Here is a 23151-nt window from a genome sequence, read left to right as displayed (position 1 = left end):
ACCAACTTGGAGTAGGTAGTTGGGCATGATTTAATATTGTTAGAGGTGCTATTTTCCCTTTCAAGAGCTGCTAAATTCTTGCTTTGTCCTTTCTCTTTGTTCCTTTATTTCGGAATCTCTAGGTTTGAATCTCTCAACTAAAGGGTCCTTAATCATGCCAATTCTCAGTTTCTTAAGACAATGCTTTTTTAATCAGTTTCTCTGGTGTTTTTGGACTAGAGTGGTAATCTTATCAGCAAGTAAGTAGCTAGAACTACTTTCTAGCTTTATTTCAGAAGATGCAATTTCCTGCTTGTCAAACTGTTTCCTTAAGTGCCCTGTTTATTGGTACTAGTGTTTTTTAATAATTTTATAGTTCATTGTTGCCTAGAGTCCAAGTAGATGAAGAAATTAAAAAAAAAAAAAAAAAAAAAGTTTGTAAATACATTTCAGTTTGGCAAATTTAACTTTTAGTTTCCTTTCGTAAGGCATTAGGGCGGGTGGGCAAGGTAATACTACAATCATTTAGCTATTTTAAAGTGAAAGCCTTTGGGATATCTTACTTGTCAAGGGCTTGTCTAACTTGCCTTACTTGTCTAACTCTCTTTAGACTGGAAAGTAAAAAACTCCACAGTTCAGAAATTCCCTTTTCTGGCTTTCTTTAATTATAAATCTGTTTTTTAGTCAACAGTGACTGTAGACCAATGTATTTAATATGCGTTTTGGCTAGTATTTGTTGAATACTGTCAAGATTTTCTTAATGTTTAACGTAGGCCTAATTTATTCTAACATTATGTTACTATTAAGCTAAACAAACAGCTGAAGTCCATGACCATGTGCAGAAGGAMAAGACTACAAATATTTGCAGAGGATGCATCTTGCTGGATTTGATTTGTTAGGTTATGAAAAGTTATGAAACCTTGAACTGGAGTGAATTGTAGAAGTTCCCAAGATAGCATGAAGACAGAGAACAAAGAGGTAAAATTGTCCTGACCTGTTGATTTTGAGCTACTTCTTACTCATTTTAAATGTTTATATATATTCTTCCCTGTTTTGTCACTTGTCAGTAGTGAGTGTGTTTGCCATGGAGATGATGCTCTGTTGCCAGGGAAAAAGAGAAATGATCGGTGTTAAAGTTGAAGAAGGTCCCACAAAGCAGTTTCTTTAATTGGGTGAAATTCTCACAGTGAAAGGTTTTGGGAATGTGTATACCAGTACACTTGGAATCCAAACCATTAGCTTATCACCCAAAGAAAATCCCATTGCTGCTCATAAGCAAATAATCAAGAGCTAAACACTTCAGAAAAGAAGCATGAAGATAAATCTAGCCCAGTGCTATGTTTAAACACATGCAATAAGGTGGAATGCATCTCAGATGAAGCAGTAGTGAATTGGTCCATCGCATCTATGGAAGTATATCATTAAAACAATAGTCAATATTCAAGTTTTAAATATTAGGAATCCCCCCATTGTTGTCCCAGGTGGGCTCCGTTTCAGTACAGAGCCCTGCCGCAATTCAAACCATACTGTCTCCCCCTTCTCCATCTCTGCCATGGCAAAGGTAGTCATAGTGTTTCCGTGTGGTGTTTTCCTCTGACTACTCGAGAGAGTTCTTTTGTACCCGCGGCTAAAAGAGAGTTGGCCTAGTGCTGGTCCTGAGCTAAACTCCACGGAGATGACAAACAGGTAGACACCTTTATGTGGGGCTTTGAAGTAGCCATGTTCAGGGAAGTAGCTGTTTCCGTAATTGAGGTATGTTTCATTAAACCGCAGAGTTTTTCCTTTATCCATTTCTTCTGAGAATCCCACATGGAATGCGACTGATGAGTCTGAAACGAGAGAGGCAAAAGGAACACGGTTTTAGCAAAGAGCACTCTTCTCTCCCCAGTTTTATCAAGGTAGGAGACAGGTAAAGCTCCTAGGTCTGATTTCTGCATCCTCTTCCACAGAACGCCTGGGTTCCTGGCAGGAACACAGGCTGGGGTTCCTGGGAACACAGCCTGGGTTCCTGGTAGCCTGACATGGGGGCTAGGGCACCAACCTGCGAGTCAGACCTGACCATACAGTCTGACCTTGCTGGGTGATTTGTTATGCTTCTCCTCACCTCTTTTTCCTTTTCTTGTAAAACTCTGTAAAAGCTGTGGCAAGATCTTCTGCAGTCCTCTTTTTTACAGCACTCTATAAAATAATCTTTTTGTTGGTGGTAGTGGGTTTTGTTTTTTGAGTTGCATCTCCTGCATTGTGCTGACAGAAAAAGTGCTTTCCTAGTTTGTAAAGAGTGTCTAATTATATTCAAACAGATCTTGACAGTAAATATCMTGACAAGTACATGTTGGCATGTTGCTGCTGCTTGAAAGGAGAATATTTTAATCAAATACTTAAGTGGAATTCAAGGCATTTTTTTTATAATAMTAGTTTTCCCAGTGTATAAGTTGAATATTCCTTCCTTTTCAAGATTTAGAAAGAGTATTAGTAGTATTCATTCTTCTTTTATATGTAAGAATACTAGACTTAACTGAAACTGGTAAAGTTGAAGGAAAACGTTAAAATCAGTTATAAATTGAGCAGTCCTCATGAAATGTGTCATAAGGAATTAGCCATCTTCCTCTATTTTAGCCATACAGAAGCTTAAAATCATGAAGTTTCGTCACATCAGGTACTATGCAATGATTTTGTCCATAATTCTAGATAGATTTTTTGGAAACGCTGTCTGATATAAAGCATCTGTTTCATCTCTTAGTACAACAGAGCTACTTTTGTTGTAGCAATTATAAAAGTATCATAAAGACCATCAAAAAATGAGGTAAGATTAGAGGTAAAGTTAGACTATAGTTTATATAGCTGGGTAAACCTAAAATAATCTTGGCAAGCTTTTAACCGTGCAAGGTTAATAAGGCTGGAGGTGACGGCCTGGCACCCGCTGCCAGGCAGGCCGGAGAGGGACGGAGCCGCGAGGGCAGCACCGGGGAGCGCCCGCAGCCCGGCGAGTGCGGCCCGCGGGCAGCCCGCGGTGCAGACCATGCGGCCTGTCCTCTCTGCCCTGCGCAGCCTCAGCTCCGCGAGCCTGGCCTGCAGCACCGTGCTGCTCGGCACACGCGGCGCTTCGGAATGGCTTCCTGCTTATTCAATCTAACTATAGTTTTGTAGCATGGTTTCCAGAAAGATCTGGGTTTTGCTCTGTATTACATGTTCACAATAAGGACTRCAATTATGAAAAACAGCACTAAAGCAGTGGCAACTGTACTTATGGCCATGTGTTAACAGGAGAAGGAAAAGGGTCCTTCACTTATCCAGTGAAGTATAAGCTGAAAACTTGTCTCAAGCTTTGCCAAGAAACATAGAGAAAGAACTGCCTGACAGACCTCCCTGTTCTACCTGTGCAAATTGTTGCAGTTAATTTAATAGATTGTTCACACTAGGAAGGATTTGGTGTTTTAAATACATTCCTTCCAGACTCAGGTAACAGAGGAGAAAGAAGCAAAACTAGGAAGCCCAGCATTCCTGATGGGCTTCAAAAGACCAAACTTCTTCTACATTAACCTGAGCATCTACAAACAAAATATGGATTCTCAACATATGAATTTGAATTATTTCAAGACCAGTTTCCTAGCAGCTAAAGAGTTACTATGAAGTAACTTCATTGGTTTCAAGCAGAGTAAACCAGTATATCAAGTTGGTTATTCCTTGAGCTGTTTGTTTAGATGGAGCTGGGGATGTAAACAGTGTCAAAACCTCTCCAATATCCCACGGGACAACTCTTGGGTCCCATAATTTATATGCTGTGGGGAGGCACGGCACCCAGCACTTGGAGCAGAGCCCAGGAAGCAGCAAGATTTGCACGTGAGCAAGCAAAAGAAAAGAACTTACCTTTTTCCAAGAGTTCTGTTTGTACTGTATTTCTTCCACTTATTGTCTGCATATTTTCTCTGTGTTTGTCAGACTTCTTTCTGTCTCTTTGCTTATCCTGACCTTTCTGTTTCCTTCTCACTTTTCTGGTCAGCATTGACTGCATCTTTGTAATGTCCAGACTTACATTTGAGGCAACTACTTCTTCATTGCTTCCAAACAGCTTTTGGAAAATCACTAGATGCTCCTCTAGCTTCCTCTTGACAGTTACTAAATCTGCTGAGAGAATCTCCACAGAAATGTTGAGAGGCTCCACTATATTTACTATTGTGTGATTGCAGCAAAGATTCATATCAGCTCTTGATTCCTGCCTCTTGATTGCCAGACTCAGATGTTTGATATCGTTCTTCAGAGTCGTGATATCATTATATCCTGAGCTGTCCAAGGAGTCCTCTTTGGCAGCCTCATAGTTAGGTTCCATATGTTCCACGTTGCCACGATGGCTGTCAGCTTCGTCCATGGCAGCAGGTGTTTGTGTTTCCTCTTTGGGATGCTTAGGAGATGTGCGAGCGTCATGTTTTTTCTGTTGACCTCTCTCCAAGAGGTGCAATCTCTTGGCAAGGGATTCTAAAGTCGCATTCTGTGCTTGGAGTTTTTCTGCAGTGTGTCTGAGAGACTCTTGCAGCTGAACTACTGACAATATTAGGGTACTAGGGTCTTCTTCAAACAAGACTTCCATGAATTCTTCTCCCAGTAAAGCCTCCAGCGCTGTTTCATGCCGCATTGCATCTTCCAAAAGAGAGCTGAAAGAACTATTGAGATACCTGATGTGTCTGTGGATTTCTTGATCTTTCTTTTTCAGTAAGCCAATATCTTCTGAAAAAGCCTGCACCTGTGACTGAAGCTGTCTGTTTTCTTCTTGATGGAGACTAAGGGACTGATGGATAGAAGGAAAAGCTGAGGAGAGCTCTTCAATTTCATTCCTCAAGAGATTCTTGAAAACTAACTCCAAGTGTTTCATATCTGTTAAGTTTGATTGGGTGTCTTCAAGGGAATAAGTGATATTCTTTAAACTTTCTTCCAGTAAATCRGTTTCAGAAGGTATTTTCTGACAATTGCATTCCTCCATATACCTCAGCAGATCTGAGTAGTTTTCTCGAAGATTTGAGAGAGTGTAGTTGAGCTCTGATATCTGCCTTTCCACCGCTGCTTTGTTTTCTTCAATCATGAGTGATTTCTCCGTTAAAGCAGTTGTAAGATCTTCTGGCCTATACTTGGAGAGATTTTTTTTCAGTTCCTTAAACCATCTCTCTAAAACCACAATATTCTGAAAGGCCACCTCTGATTCTATGTACAGTTCCTTAAGCTGCTTTGCGTGCCCTGCCAGAATGTCATTTATTTGTCTGATACTTATTTGGGTGCTTTCATCTTTGGGACCGTGATGTGAGAAGAGTTCTGTTAAATTTCTTTTCAGAACCTCAAACTGATTTTCGAAATTGTTTTGCTCTTGCTTTATATTGGCAATGCTGTTGTTCAAAGCAGAGAAATGGGACTGTTGTATCTTGTGACATTTCTTGAGCTTCGTGTCAGTATCTGCCTTGATCATGGTAAGATTATGGTTAATATTAGCCTGCTGCACTTGCAATTGATGACTTATATCCCTCTTCACCTGATCAACTTTCATCACATTTTCTTGAACTTTAGATTCAAACTTTGTCCCCAGCTCCTGGAACTCCCTCCTGGGCACGGTGCTTTCGTGGAACATCTCGATGTTTCTCTTGTTGGCTTCCACGGCATGGGACAGGTTCCTCACCATGCTGGAGAGGTTCTGGAGGCTTCTGTTGAAGCTTGCCCACACTGGGTTAAAATGTTTCCGTAGAAAATCCTCCATGTGAGGAAACAGAATTTGCTGCAGAAGCCTTTCCTGTAACTCTGTTAACAGAGAAAGGTAAATTTAATTCAAAATGAATTTAAATTTAATTTTTCTTGAAGTTCCGCTTTCAGAAAGCTTCTTAATCTGGTCCAGTTCACTCAGGAAAGTATTTTTCTACATTGACTGCCATCTTATTCTCTAGAAGCGAATATGCTGTACTTTTACAATTGCAAAAATAACCCAGTTTTAAATTAAGCCTAATGTACAGCAAGCTGCGCCTTTGAATCTGCAAACAATTACGCATCGGTATATTGAGTATCCATTTTACTCCAGAAGAATAATACATCCTGAAATCCCTGGACAGCCGTTTCATAGCAGACCGCTTTCACAACAGCTCCTGCCTAGCAGGCTCTTGTTCATTTTTGCTGTTATGTAAGGGTTTCTTTTCCTGATGCTYTCTACCCCACACCTTGTACTTTGCAAAGTCATGCTGCATGCTAAAAAATGAATATTGCAGGCCAGTACTCAGTAATTTCACAGATGCTCATAGTTAGTGTGAATTATAGTACAGTTGGGTTCCTCACTTTGAAGGGGATGCATTGAAGCTCTCACCTGTTGTGCTCTGGTTCGCTCCTGATGCCRTGGTTGTGCCGTTGGCTTCAAATAGTCTTGTTAAGTCGCCCAAGTTGTTGACTGCTTGGTGAATATCATTTTGAAGATCGTCCAGTAATGCCTCATGGTCTTGAATGACCTCCAACATTTCTCTTGAATCCACTGTTGTTGCCCCTAATCACAAGATTAAATATATATATATATATGTATTGTAATATGTGTATATAATATATAATATATTACTGTCTTGAAGGGCCCTTTAACTGCTGTTACTTGAGCCAAGTATGTGGTGATCCGAGCTGCGGAATTCCCGGTGTGTGCAGGGAGCTGCGGAAGCCGCTGCAGCCGGTGCTGTCCCGGGAGCTCTCGCCCTCCACGTCTACTTTTGACCTTTCAGTGTTTTTAGAAGCTGAACTCCTGTAAAGCAACTGCTTGTTCATTCAGCACTGTGGGCATCATGTAAGAGAAGACTCTCTCAGGACTGTAATACTACCCAAAAGCCAGTTGTTAGGAGACATTTAATAGCCACAAGCTATACCATTTCCCAAAGGGTAAGGAAAGGTCTTTTTTGGATAAGTATCCAAAGTATCCAGATTAACGGGATAGACTGTGTGAGGGGCAGCTCCATATGTGCTTCCCAACAACTCCCCGAGCTCCTGGGTAGCTCCTCTGAGGTAGCACATTGAGTGCCACCTCATTTCAGGCCTGGCATGCTTTCCTTTGAATACACTTTCCAGGACACTGAGTTAAATATTCATCCCTTGGAAAGATTTAATGTTTTGTCCCATCTATGCATTTTGTGTAAAGTTGCACTGATGACCAGCCTGCTTACAGCTGTGAACCTCTTGGCTGCTTTGTCAAGGAGTRTTATGATAAAAATTCTCATTAACAGCAACAAGTGAAATGTAGTTGCACAAAAACTTTCCCAAATAATCCTTCCTTTCCCTAGAGATAGTGTCTGTTGCTTATCTTAGTAAAATGACTGCTATTAAATMTTAAATAACTAATATTAAAATCTTTTTTCTTCAATCAGTGATTGAGAAGCTTAAAAAAACAAAACCCTGCAAGCAAAGTAAGCACAAGAACCTACTGTGGTTTGAGAACTGCTCCTCTCCCAGTCCCTCAGTCTCGCTTGCTGGCACCAGAATATAATKGGGATCTGCAATTCAGATGCGATACGTTACACACGAAATTATCCTGCCTTGCCTGCTCRGTCCTGGAAGCTTCTGCATCTAAAATATGTTCCGGAAGCTTTTCACAAATGTAATCRATATAAAGACACTTCTGCATTGCAGATGCCTCGAGGCAAACAAAGAACACCTTGTTGGGAGAACTTTCTTGGCTCTGGCTCCGGCCAGGGCTGCTCTGCCTTGCAGCATTGTGCGGGTGATGATGTTATGCTGCCTGGTTTCTAATCCATGCTGATTTACTCACCATAAAACGGGATTTGGTTACAAATAGCTGCATTTTTTTTTTTGGTTTTATTTTGTTTTGGAGAAAGAAAAGCTGGGGGGACCTATCCAAATATCTGCAAATTACTCTTTCTTGTTCTGCCATTACCTAAACATTTGAACAGTGGCTACTACCTCATTTGTGACACTGTACAAGTGAGGGATTGAAGATAAGATTTCAGGATATGAGTGTTGCAGAACTAACAGACTGAACTAGAAGCACTGCATTTGATATCGTCTTTCTAACGTTATGAATGAAAGTTTTGGCCTTGTAGTTAAACTGGTAAAGATGAGCTAACCTTGGGGAGGAGGAGGAAAGAACAGAAACCGTGCTTCCATTTTATCTGGGGGGCCCTCTTTGGRTAGGTGAGTTGGACAAAGTTTGCATGGAAGTTTTCACACAGATCTTTTTTTAGTGGTTTCTGTAAGTTACTATAGGGAATTATGTWGTAGTCATTTACTTTCTCCTTCTGTTTTTGAATAGAGCATTATTTGCTGAATTTGCCCCACGTCATTGGGCAGTCCCGTTTGCACCTGTCCTGCTTCTTTCTTATCTACACATCGTTATTCAGCAGTGCAAAGAGCTGCAGAAACCCCCTGYGTTGCCAGGTCTGTTGCTAGAGCTTCTGTGGAGCGAGAGCTGTGGAGGGAGGGTCATGTCCCACGGCTGCTCCCTGCTCCAGGACTGGGGATCTGAGTGTGAGGGSGAGCGCTGCCTGCCCTGCTTGGAGCAGGATGCGCTGCCATTTCCCTAGGGAACGSCTTGGCCCATCAGGTCAGTCTGTCAGGTGGTTTCACTTACTAATGGTGCTTTCTGRTGTCACCCGGGTCTACCTGACATCAGGCATCCCGGGATGGATTTCTGCTTCCGACTGGCCGCTATCAAATGAATACCTTTCTCCATGCATACAATTACCACATTGCTACTGAAACAGAATAGCTATTGTGATAGCTGTATACAGTTTGTATGACAGATTGTCACTGTTTACAGCTATTACAGACCAAAGAAAATGCAGCAGAGTCCTTTTCTTGATTCTCCAACAGGAGAACCAAATAAGCCAAGTCTGCCTATTTCTTTAGGTAGGACAAGGTAGATGTAATACCTGTGAAAGAATATCTGTGAAATTCCTTTTTTTTCCAGCTCTACCCTCTCACACTTAATTTCTTCAGAATCAAGGGAGAGGTTTCTCCATCACTGACCATGCAACCAGGACAGGCTGAGTCATAGTTCTTAGTCTAAATTAAGACTAATCTAGTCTTCATTTCCATTCATGCCCTCTAGCTTTGCTTACCACGCTGTTGGCAGTCCTTGCCCATAAATCCAGGGCAGCATTTCCACTGTAGAGACTTGAGAACCTTCTGTTTCACCTGATAGACCGGCCTCAAGGCTGTCCTGTACCTGGGGAGGAAGGGTCTGGGTATTAGAGCTACAGTCAGGGTAAATTCACCGACTCTGACTGGAGTCTGGTGCCTGGTGTGTCCCGGATGACTAACGCTGAAAGCAGCCAAGAAGTCTGTTATAAAACGTGTCACTACTGCTCAGTAAAGCATTTAAGCAGTCCACAGTTAATGACATGTTTTCCCCCACCTCCACCTCTGCATCAGATTGCTTTCAGGAGTGGTTTTGTAACAGGAGATGTGTGCAAATTCATATGCAGCCACCACATAATTATTATTTAATGAGCAGTGCTCTGATGATCTGCCTCACACGCTTCTATTTCTGCAGTAGATATTTTTGYAAACATGTGGCTCTTGAAGGAGCTGTGACTGAACTGTTCATCACAGCTGGCAGACTCRTGCAACTGAGAAGCACAGCTGTAATATCTGTTGTAATAGACCTTGCAGTAGAGTTGGATAGTTACAGTAGTTATATTACAGCTTCCTGTGCCACACTTATTCTTTAATAAGGAACATTACCTGTGTGGAGTGTTGGAGTGATTAAACTAACCTCATTAAACTAACCTTKTTCTTTGAAGATGGCTATAAAGGTCTAATTCATTCATTATGAAAAAAGCTGAAAATTATCAACATGGTGTGATCTCTGTTGGACAAAGTGACTGTAAACAGGTTTTTGAAAATAACTGTCTTGTAACCAAATGTCTTTGCGAGACAAGGGTTCTACCAAGTTGCTTAGAGACCTAAATGCCTCACGTACATAAATCAGACCCTACTTCACTTTGGAATTAAAACAAATTTGGTGCTTTAATTCTTTTAAAAGTATGTCCGTAAATACATCTAAACATCTCATTCAGATACTTAGAAGATTCTGTTGCCTCCGTGGACTTTATTGAGGTACTTACATGATCTTCTGGCARTCTGGGGCTCCGTTGGGACAGGGCTGCTGCGAGTTGACAATGTATTTCTCCTTCATGCAGGCCTCTATGTACGTTACCAGCCGGGACTGCACGAAGGAACACCAGTTCCTAGTGGAAGAAAGCAATTTGAAAGAGGGCTTTTAAAATCTSTATTCTTAGCAGTGCAAAGAATTGTAATTCATTAGCATTGTTTTGAGAGGTTTTTGTTTGTTTGTTTGTTTTAACCCACCCACAGATTAATAAGGAGAGTGGAAAATGCCTGCAAGCTTCCCCTTCCACTCCCAACCCATTTGTTTTTATCAGGATTGTTTTTCAGAAATGGTTACAAAAGAGTTGATTGTCAGAGCTTTGGTACATTAGTTCCATTTCCAGCCCTTTCATTTGGCAGAAGTTTCCAGCCCATGATAACCTGTAGGTTAAAGTCACTTTAAATGTCAAGTTGCTTGGCTCCACGGGTTGCTGTTGTAGATGCTTCAGGACTCACTCACCAGGTTGGGCAGACTGCTTCTGAAAACTTAAAATCCTACTCTGACTCTATTAATAATCAATGTTCTTCAGAGTTTTGCTACTTCCAGATAATACAGTGACTGTTTGAACTTTTAATTAATTAGAATAGCTTTGATGAAAGTCTCTTCTACCACTTGTGCAGGAAAAGAATACTTGAAAAGAGAGTCCTGTGACTGCGTTGGAGGGTGGCTGTTCTTGAGTTTTAATCTCCTTCTCATAGCRAGAACAAGTGAGTTTTATGAGACTAGTAATTACCTCAGGGTGATTTTTCCAAGTTAGTATGATATTGACCTCTATTAATTGCTGTGTATTTGACCCTCCTTGTTTTCATTTACTTCACATCTTTAAAGCCAAGATGTGAAGGTGTGCTATTGGTAGAAATTTGATTATTAAAATCCATGATGAGGAGAACTGAGGTAAGTCCGTATAATGGAAAACTTCAAACCATGGATAACACCAGATGAGTTAGCAATTTCAATTACTGTTGATAAACCACATGCAACTTCGAGGTGTTATTTCAGTGGCTCGTTTTACACAAGTTGACCCATCAAACAACCAAGGATCCCGGTTTCCCACTGCCCACCCACTGTTGGAGGGTCCATAGGTTTCTGAAACTGTATGGCCAGGGCCATTGGGAAGTTGCTGACAGCGTGCTGAAGTTAAAAACATTCCGAGCCTCTCCCCTGGGGAAGAGATGGGGTGGGACAYGGGGGAGAGGGAAGTAGGCGCCACCCTCCCTGCTCCAGCTCGTTCACCCTGATTGCAATTTCCACAGACAGGGCCAGAAGGTGCATTAGCCGAACAGGCKGCCGAGCTGGGAAAGCTGCCAGCAAAGTTAACCTGAGAGGTAACTGGCCCAGGAATGGAAGTGGGAATTGCTTTTAGCTTCTTTTTGAAATGAAGATGCAGTTTTTGGCGGATAAGGGTTTCACTGCGGCACGATGATCCTGGAAGCCCAGCCTCTGGGATACAAGGTCGCCCATTGGTGCTGCTCCAAAGCGGAGCAGGGTGTGAAGGGCCCCGGGAAACCCAGCCCTTCCCCTGCGAGCAGCTCTGCAAACATCCCGGGATGCCCGTGGGCTGGAGCTGCCAACTGTGCTGAACTGAAACCCYGAACTCGCAACCTTCTCCTCCAGAAAGACGGACGGGCAGCAAATCACTTGCAGAGGTACTTGAGGCTTTCACCCCTCCTTCCTGATGACACACCTACAGAAGAAACAGCTGTCCAATTGCTGTGAAACAATTAGCTGTCCTGATCAAAGACCTCCTGTGAATCTCAGCGACTGAGCTGCTCTGCTGTTGGACGTTGGTGTGACGGGGATGCTAGTGGCAGCAAAAAGGGTTTGTTACGGTATCTTCTGTCACTTGTGCTCCTACTGAACTGCTGGTGGCAATTCAGGATCTGGAGTTTTGTCACTGCACGTTCTGAACACACACGGGTAGATTTGCCAAGTAAGCAGGTGCTGTTTTCACATGATCTGTCTGGGTTTTTTCTTCCCTCTGGCTGTTATCTCTAGGCTGTTTTCTTTACTTGCAAGCATTACTCCGAGTCTTATTTTGTTATGTTGATAATATGCAACATTATCGCTTTTAGATGAAGAGAAATTAGAAATCATGTTATATGCCATTATGTGTACAAAACCAAGTTACTTTTCCCATAAGAAGCTGCCTTCTCAAAACAAAAGTAGAATCAGGCCATATACAATACAGAATGTGTCACCTGGGGTATTTGGAAAGATCTTGTGCCTCATGACCTTGTCAGGGCTTGTGCTRAAACGGAGCATTGTGTGGGGGCAGAGAGTTGTGTCTGGCAAAGAACAGCTGACCTTTAGGGAGTATATTTTTAAACATGAATGCAGGAACCAAATCTCCAATAATCAGCACATGTGGAGGCAGGCTGCCCCTCTGGCTGAGCTGCAGAAACAATGGGGARCGGAGCCGAGCACAAAAGCAGAAGCTGAGGTCACATCAGCCACATCAGGTGGCAATGCTGGGCAGCCCGCAGAAGCGGAGCAAGCTCGGAGGAAGCTGGAAATGCCAAAAGGAAAGGGTAGGTAGCCTGTGCAAGCTGGGAACCTTCACTGGCCTTGCTGAGACATGCAGAGCGTTTTCTGTACCCTGGTTGCTTAAGGGAAAATGGGTTTGAGATTTCTGATGAATATTGTCAAGCAAAACTGTTTATTTCATGGAAAAAAGGCCGGGAGTTGGACAAAGCCTGCAGCGCCGTGAAAGCTGAACACGAYGCCAGAGGCTACTGCAGCTTCTGTTGTGATTTCAGGTGAAAAGAGTTGTGAGGAACTATAGTTCTGAGGTTTTTGCAAGTAACTGAATCAATTTTTGCATCTATTACCAATGAGTATTTCGCCCCTAGATATCGATGCTTTCTAAGGGACTGCAGCAGAGGACAAGCACCTCGAGTCTCTATTAAATCACTGCKCTGGGAGAGTCGAACGCGGTGCCGGTGTCGCTTGGGAGGCAGCAGGAGCCCGCGGGGAGGCCGGCAGCGGCTGCAGCGGCCGCGTGGCTCCGGAGCGACAGGGCCAGGGCCGCTCCGGCAGCTCCTGCCGCTTGGGGGCCGCTCCGGCTGCTCCTGCTGCTCTCCGGGCCGGCGGCGCTGGGGAGCTGCCTGCTGCTGGGCTGGGGCACCTGCCGCGTCCAGGCGGGAGCCTGCGCTCCCTGTGCAAACCTCCTCTGGAAGGGGGTTCTTCTGCTCTAGTGGTTTGTTTTGTTCCTGCTGGAAACAATCCCTACCCCATGAATCATCAGCCTGGCRGGATCAGTTTTCCTGCCATAGCAGCTCCCAGGCAGGGCCTCTGAGTCATGGAAGCCCTGCAAATCTAAAGAAATGTTTACGTGTGTGAGCCTGCATGTAAGCTAGAACAGGGAACCGTGTGGCTTAGAGTGCTTTTGCTGCTGGCTTGTGGATGCACGTGAGTTTAACACGAAATCCCAGGATTTCATTCCATAAGACTGCTGACACGCTCAAGGTATCATATGGGCTTGCTTGTAGCTTCCCATCTAGAGGGCTTGCTCTGCAACGGGAATCGAATCGGTGATTGATCCCAACCGGACACTAAATTTTAGTCTATTGTTAGCCTTGTGCAGCACGAGCAGAACGGGCATTTGATAGACCCTTAATAAAAAGCATCTCTAATGATGATCATAGCTTTATGTCCATTCTTTCTATAGCAGCTTCTCGCTAATTCTCTCACACTTGATTTTGGAAACTTGTTGGAGGAGCTAAAGGGCTGCATAATACTGTGATAGGGTTTTAATCTCGAAAGCTTTTGATGGCTTTATGTTCTGTGAAGTTTACCAAAGATTATTCTTTCATCAAGTTTATGAATAAGGCCTATTTTTCACATCTGTGTAATGAGATGCAATGAGATAAATGTGCACAAAGGTGAAACTTTCATTGCAGTCGTTTTTGCACATCTTACCAAATGCTTCCTTTAAGGCAACTTTGCTATCTCATTCTAAAAACATCCCATGACTGTATTAACCTTGAGGAAAATAAGTCATTCTTTAATGTTAAGTGGAATAATTTAAAGATCCACAAAGGCCTGATTTAAAGTTTACTGCGGTGAGCAGGAACTCTTCTACTGACACCAGCGGGCTCTGAAGCCAGCTGTGATGTTTCAAGGAACTGCTTCCTCAAATAGGACTTCCTTTAATCCTCTGGTTTCTGGGATACAAAAGCTTTGTGTTCCGCTTCTGCATTTTTCCCCCCTTTTTAATTATGTAGCTTCATTCATGGGATATACAACCATCTTTAACACCATCTGCTTTTATTCTCTTTGATACAGTTTCCTTTTCATTCAAGCCTCAGTTGCCAGAGATGTGAGTAGAATGAGGTTACTTTTACCTCAGCTGCTTTTCCTATTTCACGTTCCAAGTTAATTAATACTTGATTTTTGTTGATCAGAAAAAAAAAATCTCAGTAACTTTCATTATTAGACTAGGTATCTTCTGTTTTTTCCTAATCTCCTTGTTGAATAGAGCCTTATCATGCATCTATCCTTTTTTGGTTTTTGTTATTTTCAGAAGAGTGTATTGTTTTGTCCAAGATAAAAGGTTTTTGAAGAGAAAGGGAATCTGGATTTAAATAAGAATCACCATATTTAAGTAAATTTGAGCACCTTTTTTGAATTTTTAAAATCTAAAAATTAAAAACTGATTTCACAAGGTTTTGGTGTCATGTTGGGTACTATCTCTACTCTTACTGAAACACAGCAGTTCTACCTATGATCCCAGGGTTTGGCCAGGCCTTATTATAGTAAATAAAATAAAACCTGCAGAACTATCAGTCTGTGAGATCAAGGAAGATGTCTAGTCTGCAGTCATTACCATTCTGTAAAATGAGTAACAGTGTTACACTGGCAGGAGCAGCAGAAAGAATAATTCCACAGAGCTCAGCTAGGTACATTTCTATTTTTTAGTGGTATGTCCTTGGATTGGCACCGTAATACAGCATTTTGGACACTTCCTCAGTTTAGTGGAATTCCCATCTGAGCAAAAGTTTTAAACTGTGCCATAAATTGCTTTTCCGTAAGTTTTACAGTCTGTTTGTTTGCACTAGTGCAGCTTAATTGTCCTTCACAACAGTGCCCTTGTATTTCTGTTCTCAGTGAAGTCAGTTTTTCTAATAATTTCAAAAACTCTGGACCAGCCACTTGTGTTTCTATCCCTAACAGAATGCAGAACTTCTGGCCCGTAACTCTTTCCTTTTGTGTTCAGTGCAAAAGGCACTGAATGTGCAGTTATTGGTGCCTAAMTATTTTACTAGACAAAAACAGAGGACCGTATTATTCTAATTTAAGCAAGTGGTTTTCCACTAACTTTTGAGAATGACTCCTAATTAATACCAGTTGAAGTGGAAAAAAAGAATGACACCTAACTTGTAGAAATTTTGTAATCCATGCTCTGATTTTTCTCTTGGTGCAAAATTCTCACTGATGTGAAAAAACATTCTCAATAAGAGAGGAAAAATGTCACATTTCAATTAACTGAAACCAGGAATTCACACATCAATTTGAAGTGAGACCTGTCCTTTTGTTCATTACAGAATGCAGAAGGTTTTACTCTCCAGAAAAAGATGCTGTCTCCCGGAGAGAACAGGATATACCCCTGGCCTGTAGTCAGCAGGTAGGCTTGTCATCCCTTGTCATCTGTCAGGGCATCAGCAAATTCCCCTGCTCCTCCTCCTGAGCAGCCAGCAGCAGYGGGTTGCAGTCAGAGAGCAGAAAGTCTCTCTTTCTCTGTCCCTGTAATAGTGCTGCCTCTTGGGCAATGACCCCGGATCCACTTGTGACTCACTGCACGAACCACCGTCGTTTGGGACTGGGATTTAAGGCATTCATTTGCGGTTTGCCTTGATAAGCTAGACGGAAAAGAGTGATGATGATGTTTGAAACGTTTGGTTTCCATACACTGGTGGAAGCCTTCCAGGGCTCTGAGTAATGTTGGTTGAGTAACTGGCATTTCTGTTGGCACAGCTGTGCCAGTTCTTATGTTAGCAGTTACGACTTGTCCTGCAAAATGTCTGAAAAATCTAGCGTGAAGGCAGCTTCCCAGTAAATCCAGCTTTACTGTTAAGTGCAACTTCAAGAGAAGGCAGACTTGGCTGAGGCTGTTTGAGACAAATCTAATTTCTGTGTAAGCTACTTCAGGCCAATAATTGCCAGAGTTTCTCCCCTGCACAGAGCAACCACAGCCATTACCTCATCTCTGCTATCCTTGCCACAGTGCAAGTCCCGCAGCCCACAGCAGCAGGAATTGCAGCCAGCCACCCCTAGCATAGCTGTGCTGGTGCCAGCGAGTCAGAAACTCAGATGAAGAGCAGCCTGTTTGCCTCTATGGAGCAGACAATGTGCAGCAGGCTGTGCCCCYGGGTGTTTCAGCCTCAGCACGAGTGTAAATCTGTTCAGGGCTTGCCACTCATCACTCATCCAGGGTAATGATCCTCACAAGGAGAAACCAGGTCCGTGGGGTTTTATTCTTGTTGGTGATTCTGTGCATACATTTAAGCTAAGAGCTTAAACTTGTTAGCCGCTTAAACAATTAATTGCTACAAGTTGTGCTAATGAGCTAGATAGCAAAGAAAATAAAACAATCCCTTGGACACAGAGGATTCAGCAAGTACTATATTTCTTCAGGAATAGAAATAGAATATAGAATTAATAGAAGTAGGAATAGAAGTAGAATATTTCTTCAGGACTTGGCCATTTGCATCAAATGTATTGAAGGGAAGCCCTTCTCCCTGCAGCTGTGCAGCTCTACAAGACGGCCAAACATCAGAGCTTTTTGGCACTGCCCAGCCAAAAGCTTTATCTGAGAATTTTCAAAATCCAGAGAGGAGTCAGGTACCTGACGCTGGCAGGAACTGGGAACCCTCTGACTCTCTCTGTTAATCAGCTTGGCACAACAGCTATTGTTGAGTGCTCAATAGCTGTTCCACTAGTTCTCAGGATGTTGGGGGCTGATGATCACCTTAAACTGCATTTCATCCAAGCCTGTTTTCTCTTAAGCGTATTGTTCTGTCCATGTTTGTTGGAAAATTTCAGTATCTCAAAAGTTTCCTAAGAAAGTCCCTGTCTAACTTTGACAAAACGGATGAGTCAGTGTGAAACTGGCCTTAATTAAATCAATGGATGTTTTCCTGTAAAAGCAAAGAAAATAGGCTATTAAGAGTAAACATTGTTCTGACTTTCACTTGAGTAAGAGTAATGGCTTTGATTTTTATCTGCTCCTCTACGCTTTGGAGGACACGAGTTCCATATTTTGATCTGCAGAGCAATCACAGAAGAAGCCTTGTGCCTGTCTCAGCACAGAGGCTGAAGGAAAGGAAAAAGTGCATATTTTCGTTAGGTAAAGCATCTGGGTGACGTCAGAAACTGTAATCAGGGGATATATCCAAAGCTGTGGATACAAACCACAATTGCAATTCTTAATGCAATTAAGAATGTATTTATTAAAAATTCTACTTTTATTGTTTATAATTCAGGATATTTATAATCCAGGATTTTTTTTCATTTTCATTATATTTTTCATATCATAAACACATTTTTATTATAAGGAAAACTGGAATAAGCAGAGACTGAGCATGTGCTTGTAGGTCAGAGAGAAAGACCTAAACCACCTGCCTGGCCCAACTGGAGATGCAGTAAATCCAGAACAGCAGCTACTTGGCAGCAATTACATTTCTGAAAAGACAGGTGAGGTTCTGTGATACTTCCTCATGGAAGAGGACAGCAACTTTAGCTTCCCTTACTCGTTGCCATGTCCTCATCACAATTCATTTTTCCCTAATTTATGTGAGACATCCATTTGGAAGCTTACCCTGCCAGTGTGATTACTGAGGGGCACCATTAAAAATAAACTTAGGAAAAAAGCAGAGGTTATTTTTAACCTGGAACATTTAAGTGAGCTCTTCTACAATGTTACTTGAGAGACAGTTAGGTCAGGCCGGCTGAGAGTACAAGAGACTTTGGGCTTTGCTGTCAGAATTGGACCTTTTAGATGCTTCAATTAAATGAAATGTAGCAGCATAAAATCTGAGTTATCAGCCTGACTGCTGTTGGGGCTGCAGGCACGTGGACTGCACGAAAGCCAGCGGGACTCCTGACGACAATTCCGCTCAAGGCCGGGATGGAGGAGCCTTGTGTTACAGTTYTCAGTGCGCTGTTTGCTTAGAAAAGTAATCTGTTTGAAAGGATGGGAAGCAATCCTTACTGAGTGCAGCTGTACCGGAGGTCTTTCCATGGTTTTCTGATAAACAAAGGTAAGCTCTTGGCAAGAGAACAGAGAAGATAAAATATTCTTCCTAGGGCCAAGGAATCTGCCTTTTCCTTCAAAGACTGGTGCACCATGTTCCTGACTATCATACAGCAGCAGTGAGGGAGAAATAGGCATCCAATTCTGTTTGCCCATGTCTAAATTGTATAGCCAAGAGGGCTGACACAGGTGAACACTTCCATGGCCCTCTCCTCTTCCAGGTCTCCTGCAATCAGCTCAGCTTCTGGGTGTCTGTCGATATCAGATACTTGATGGACGTGACTCTGAAGAGATAAAAGCCTCTCCAAGGTGTCTAGTCAGCTTACAATGAGTTTTACCTCACAGCAAGTGAGGTAGAAGCTTGCTACCATAGTGTGTCATTCATAAAGCCCTTATGAGAATAACCATAGGGATGTATTATCCATTTCAACATCCGCTGAGCAGACAGCAGGGAGTAGGTTAAACAGGTGGCTAAGTGTTGCAGTACCTGATCAGTTAAAGACCTACTTAAAAGGTCTTGTTTGATCTTGACTGGGTCACTTTCAGAATTTCCAGGTATCTGGTCAAGTCCCAGGCTGTTTCTCAAACCTTACTTTAGTTGCTGATGTCCACGTACAGGAAAGCCAATTCTGAAAGCAGACACTTGCTAGGAATTTCTGTGTTAGGTGCCCATTTTAAAAGAGGATAAAAGAGGTTTTTAAAGAGCAGTGCAACCGTATCTGTGATTGATTTATGGCTGTATGACTATAAATGAGATCTTTTATTTGCACTGGGTATTTATGAAATCCAGAAAATATTTTTAGTGTTCTTATTCTTCATTCTCCATTCTAAAACAGATGCTTATRTAGCCCAGTAATTGCACAGTACTGATCTCTTTCCATGCATGTGCTTTTTATTTGCTTTATATTTCTGCTCAAAGATCAGGCATGTATGGAACCATCAGCTATAAGGCAAAATACTTGAATCCTAGCTGGTCAGTTCATATATGAAGCACAGCTGCTAGGAAAACAAGACATTTTCTTGGAAGAAAATGCCCTTTTTGATTGTTTTGATGTTGTAAATAAACTTATAAACCCTTGTCTACTTTGAGCACGCAGAACTCTTGTGCACTCAGAAGCTACTGTACAAGCAGTGGCTGAGATATTGAACTGTTACCTAGTTCATCCTCTAAAAGTTAATTGAAATGAGGATAATTATCCACACATTACTTATGAAATAGTAACCCGAAGGCCAGTAACTTCTGATTTTGTTATTTTAAACTCTTTTTATTAGAATAACTTTGCTATTTTGAGGGCACCGCGTTAACAAAGTAATGTATCCAAGCATCTGCCTGGGCTGTAATGAGTCATTTCACCTTACATGTTGAAAGAGAAGCCAGAGGATGGTCTGACTAATTGCTTTGGACAAATTAGTCATTACAGTCTCCGATTATTCATATCACCATAGTGAGAAAATAATAATTTAAAATTGGTTTTGAGAGATATATAAGGCTATCTCTAACAACCTCTATTTCTGACACCTGGGGAAAAATATCAAGTGGGTTGGAAAGTGGGTTGGAAAAAAAGTCAAAGTTTTGGTCAGAAAGAATAGATCTCACGAACACGGCTACCAAAGATTTTTTTGTTGTTGTTTTCTAGAACAGTTTTGGAGAGGCTATTCTTTCTTATTCTAAAAGCAAACTAGGTATTTGGACACAGTCTTGGTAGAAAATTATTCACTTCCCCCACAGACATTTTTATGACCTTTCTGTATCTCACTATATCTCTCAATTCTCAAGTCTGATGCCATTTTTTCCCCTGATTTTGCCCTCTGAGGTAGAGGCCCAGCTCTTCAGTGGCAAATGCAGCACASCCAGGGCCTATGGCAGATTTGTAGGAAGGAAATACCAGATTCATGACAACCTCCTGTGTGCACATAACTGGGTAGCGGAGGCCGTGAGCACCTGATGCAGACTGGAGGGTTAGGGGATTCTGGAGGCTCCTTGCTTTGACCTTTTGCTTTGACTTCTATGGTGTGATTGCAAGGGGAGCAGTGTTGCCCCTCTTTGTACTCACTCTGCCCCCTTGGTTTTAGGCATAGTCCTCAAAAGCTCAAATTTATTTCCTAAGTTATAGCATTTACTCGGTTTTCGTACTATGAACATGCTTGTTCTAGTAAAATGGGAAATGCCCCGAAACAGGCTAGATCTTGAATGTAGTCACCAACATGGCTTTCCAATCAGGAAGGAGATGGTGATTTGACTCATTATGAAATAATCCCCATAAAAGAAGGAAGTATTTCTCTTCTAAAGAGGAAACTGGAAGGAGCAATAGCTGGTTACCCCACAAMGGAAGAAATCTGTTATGGGAGGGCATTACAGTGTCTTGCTGACCTACACATGCACACTTTTACACCTCCTTTTAGTATTTGGGAGTTTTCAGAACGTTTTCAGCCTTTTGACCAGTAATGAAGCGATTGCCACCTTGCAAAACAGCATTCGTGTCCAGAGTGGGAATCCTGCTTTGTCTGCCTTGCAGGATGGTGCATTACCAGGAGCAGCAGATTCACGTGCACGTCATCCTTGCAGGCTCCCCACGTGAAAGCTGGCGGTACTGCTTGCAGTCTTTAGCAAATGCCCTAAGGTTAATGGTGCTGAGATAGGGAGTTGGGAGAGGAAGTCTGTAGTGTGAGGGGAAAGGGAGTTTTAGTGCACACACCCTGCAACAGAGACCTTAACTTTACACRCAGATGGGTTTTAGAAAGAAAACTGCTTTGCATTTACGGGAAGCATCACATGAGGTTTTATAGTCTTTTCCAAATCCTTCTTTTTCCTTTGCTCAGGAACATTCAAAGAGAAAAATAAGAGTGCATCTGAAAGCACTGGCCTGTGAACAGCACTTGCTGTGCTGCTGCTTCAGCTGCTCCAAATAGGGCTCTGCAGTACCCATCAGCACTATAAAAGATTCATTCACTCTCCTGCTCAGTTTTCATCTATTTTAAACATTTAGAGACCTACTTACGTGCCCTGTAAAACTTCTAAAAAATAGTGTTTGGAAATCTCTTCAGCAAACCTCATGCCTCTTCCTCTCAGTGCTACTATTCTGCTCTGGATTGCCATGATAAGCATATCACTGTGGAGTMTGTTCTGGCTTGAATTGATAGCAGTTTTTATGTTTACAAATTACTCAGTGCCTTCATTACTTTTATTTGCTGGCATCCTACCCTATACTTTCTCCTCTCTATTCCCAAGGCCCATGTCTATGGCCAGGTGTGTTCTATTGGTGGGCAAAGGTGGCTACAGACTTCAAAATCATTCCTTTTTCTTTTTTTCTGAAGAAATAAGTTGGTCAGACCACATTCCATCCTGTTATTATTTATCATTGTCATTATTATTATTATTATTATTATTTGAAATGGACATATCAGAAGGATATTTGATCATATATTTAGCTATCATATGTGCCTTAAGTACCTTGCTGAATCGAGGCCTACAGATAACATTCGTATGGATTTGCTTCTTAGCATGCTGATTCCGGAGCCATAAATGGTGGTGAAGTATATTTATAAGTTTGCAAAGAAATGTCATGTATTGCTAAAGTGAAATATTTTTTGTTTTTCCTTTATTTACAAATTGTTATCTAGTTCAGGAGAAGGAACATGATCATGTGAACAGCACAGCAGGGAAAGAACAGATGGAAAAAGAGCTATTTTGCCAGAAAACCATGATTGCATTATGTTTTTCCTGTATAATAAATACACCTGCAAAAATCCCTGATGGCTTATGAACAGGAAAAGGCACTAAATGAATTTTATTGAATTCTACCTTGCAAGAAGTATAAGGATTTTTTTTTTTGTTGTGCTCCAACAGAAGTGCAGGACCCTGTAACGTGGCTTCATTATACCAGGTGAATCCAGGCAACTAGCAAGTCCATCCAGCCTTCCTTGACTAGGACAAGCAATCAATCCCATCTGTGCTTTCATCCCTCAGAAGCAATTTAGCTTTTTTTTTTATGTAGGATATATACTTATTCCTACAATACAATATTTATTCCTAAAGTATAAGATATGTTAATGATAAACTTCTATTAAAAAAGGGCTCATATTAATAAGTTGTATTTATCAGATGCAATTGCCCTGTAAGATACACACACATTTGGTACTTACCCATTTCGAGACTGCGGGCTTTCAGTTTCAACATCTTCTCTCTCTTCTTGATGTGAGGAGGTTGASCTGGAAGGATAGTCCTGAGCATCCCCGCCGAGCACTTCTGCCTCCCAGTAACCTCCTCCTGCTGCCTGTGGAGCSCTCTGAGGGTACGTAGACATCTCGGACATTTGTGGCTCGGAGCTGTGCAGAGAACCRTCACGGTGCCCATGATGGAGCAAGTGTTTGTCTAGCTTTGCCACCCCTATCATATTATAGATTAGCAAAAACTTCACTAGCATGGTAGGGTTTTTTTTCTCCTATGCAGTTACACCTGTCTCTTGTTCTCTTCTCTGAAGCACAGCCTGAATTAATTCTGGAATGCTCCCGGTAATATTTTTTAAATGGAAAGTTGGAAGAAGGAAGGAAAAAAAAAAAGGATTTATGACAAAGAGCGGAAAAGGCTTTCGACCCTCCCAGCTACTGTGGAAATGTCCGTGGCTGTTGAACAATGTGAGTCTGGTTCCTGTGTGGGGCTCCAAAGTCTGACAGAAGGAAAAAAAAAAAAAAAAAAAAGGCGGTATGAATATGACTTATTCAGGGAACTTCTGAGTTTGGCTGCCTTCTAAACTTATCTGTGAACAGGAACTCAGCTTTTATCAACGGCCTTCTC

General features: G+C 42.0%; 1 protein-coding gene across 1 annotated transcript; it reads right to left on the bottom strand.

The window, feature by feature from the left end:
• Positions 1-1085: 1085 nt before the first annotated feature.
• MMRN2 (multimerin 2) lies at positions 1086-22850 on the bottom strand. Its single transcript, XM_026043100.1, has 7 exons — positions 22500-22850; positions 10062-10184; positions 9054-9160; positions 7401-7469; positions 6311-6484; positions 3847-5757; positions 1086-1808 (listed from the first exon to the last, which is right to left on the bottom strand). Exons 1-7 carry the CDS (start codon positions 22778-22780, stop codon positions 1420-1422), a joined length of 3054 nt encoding a protein of 1017 aa, XP_025898885.1. The 5' UTR covers positions 22781-22850; the 3' UTR covers positions 1086-1419.
• Positions 22851-23151: the final 301 nt, after the last annotated feature.

Source organism: Nothoprocta perdicaria, unplaced genomic scaffold (assembly GCF_003342845.1).
Source record: "Nothoprocta perdicaria isolate Ctin4 unplaced genomic scaffold, notPer1 scaffold_32, whole genome shotgun sequence".
NCBI classification, from domain to species: domain Eukaryota; kingdom Metazoa; phylum Chordata; class Aves; order Tinamiformes; family Tinamidae; genus Nothoprocta; species Nothoprocta perdicaria.
This window is presented reverse-complemented; position numbering and strand designations above follow the sequence as displayed.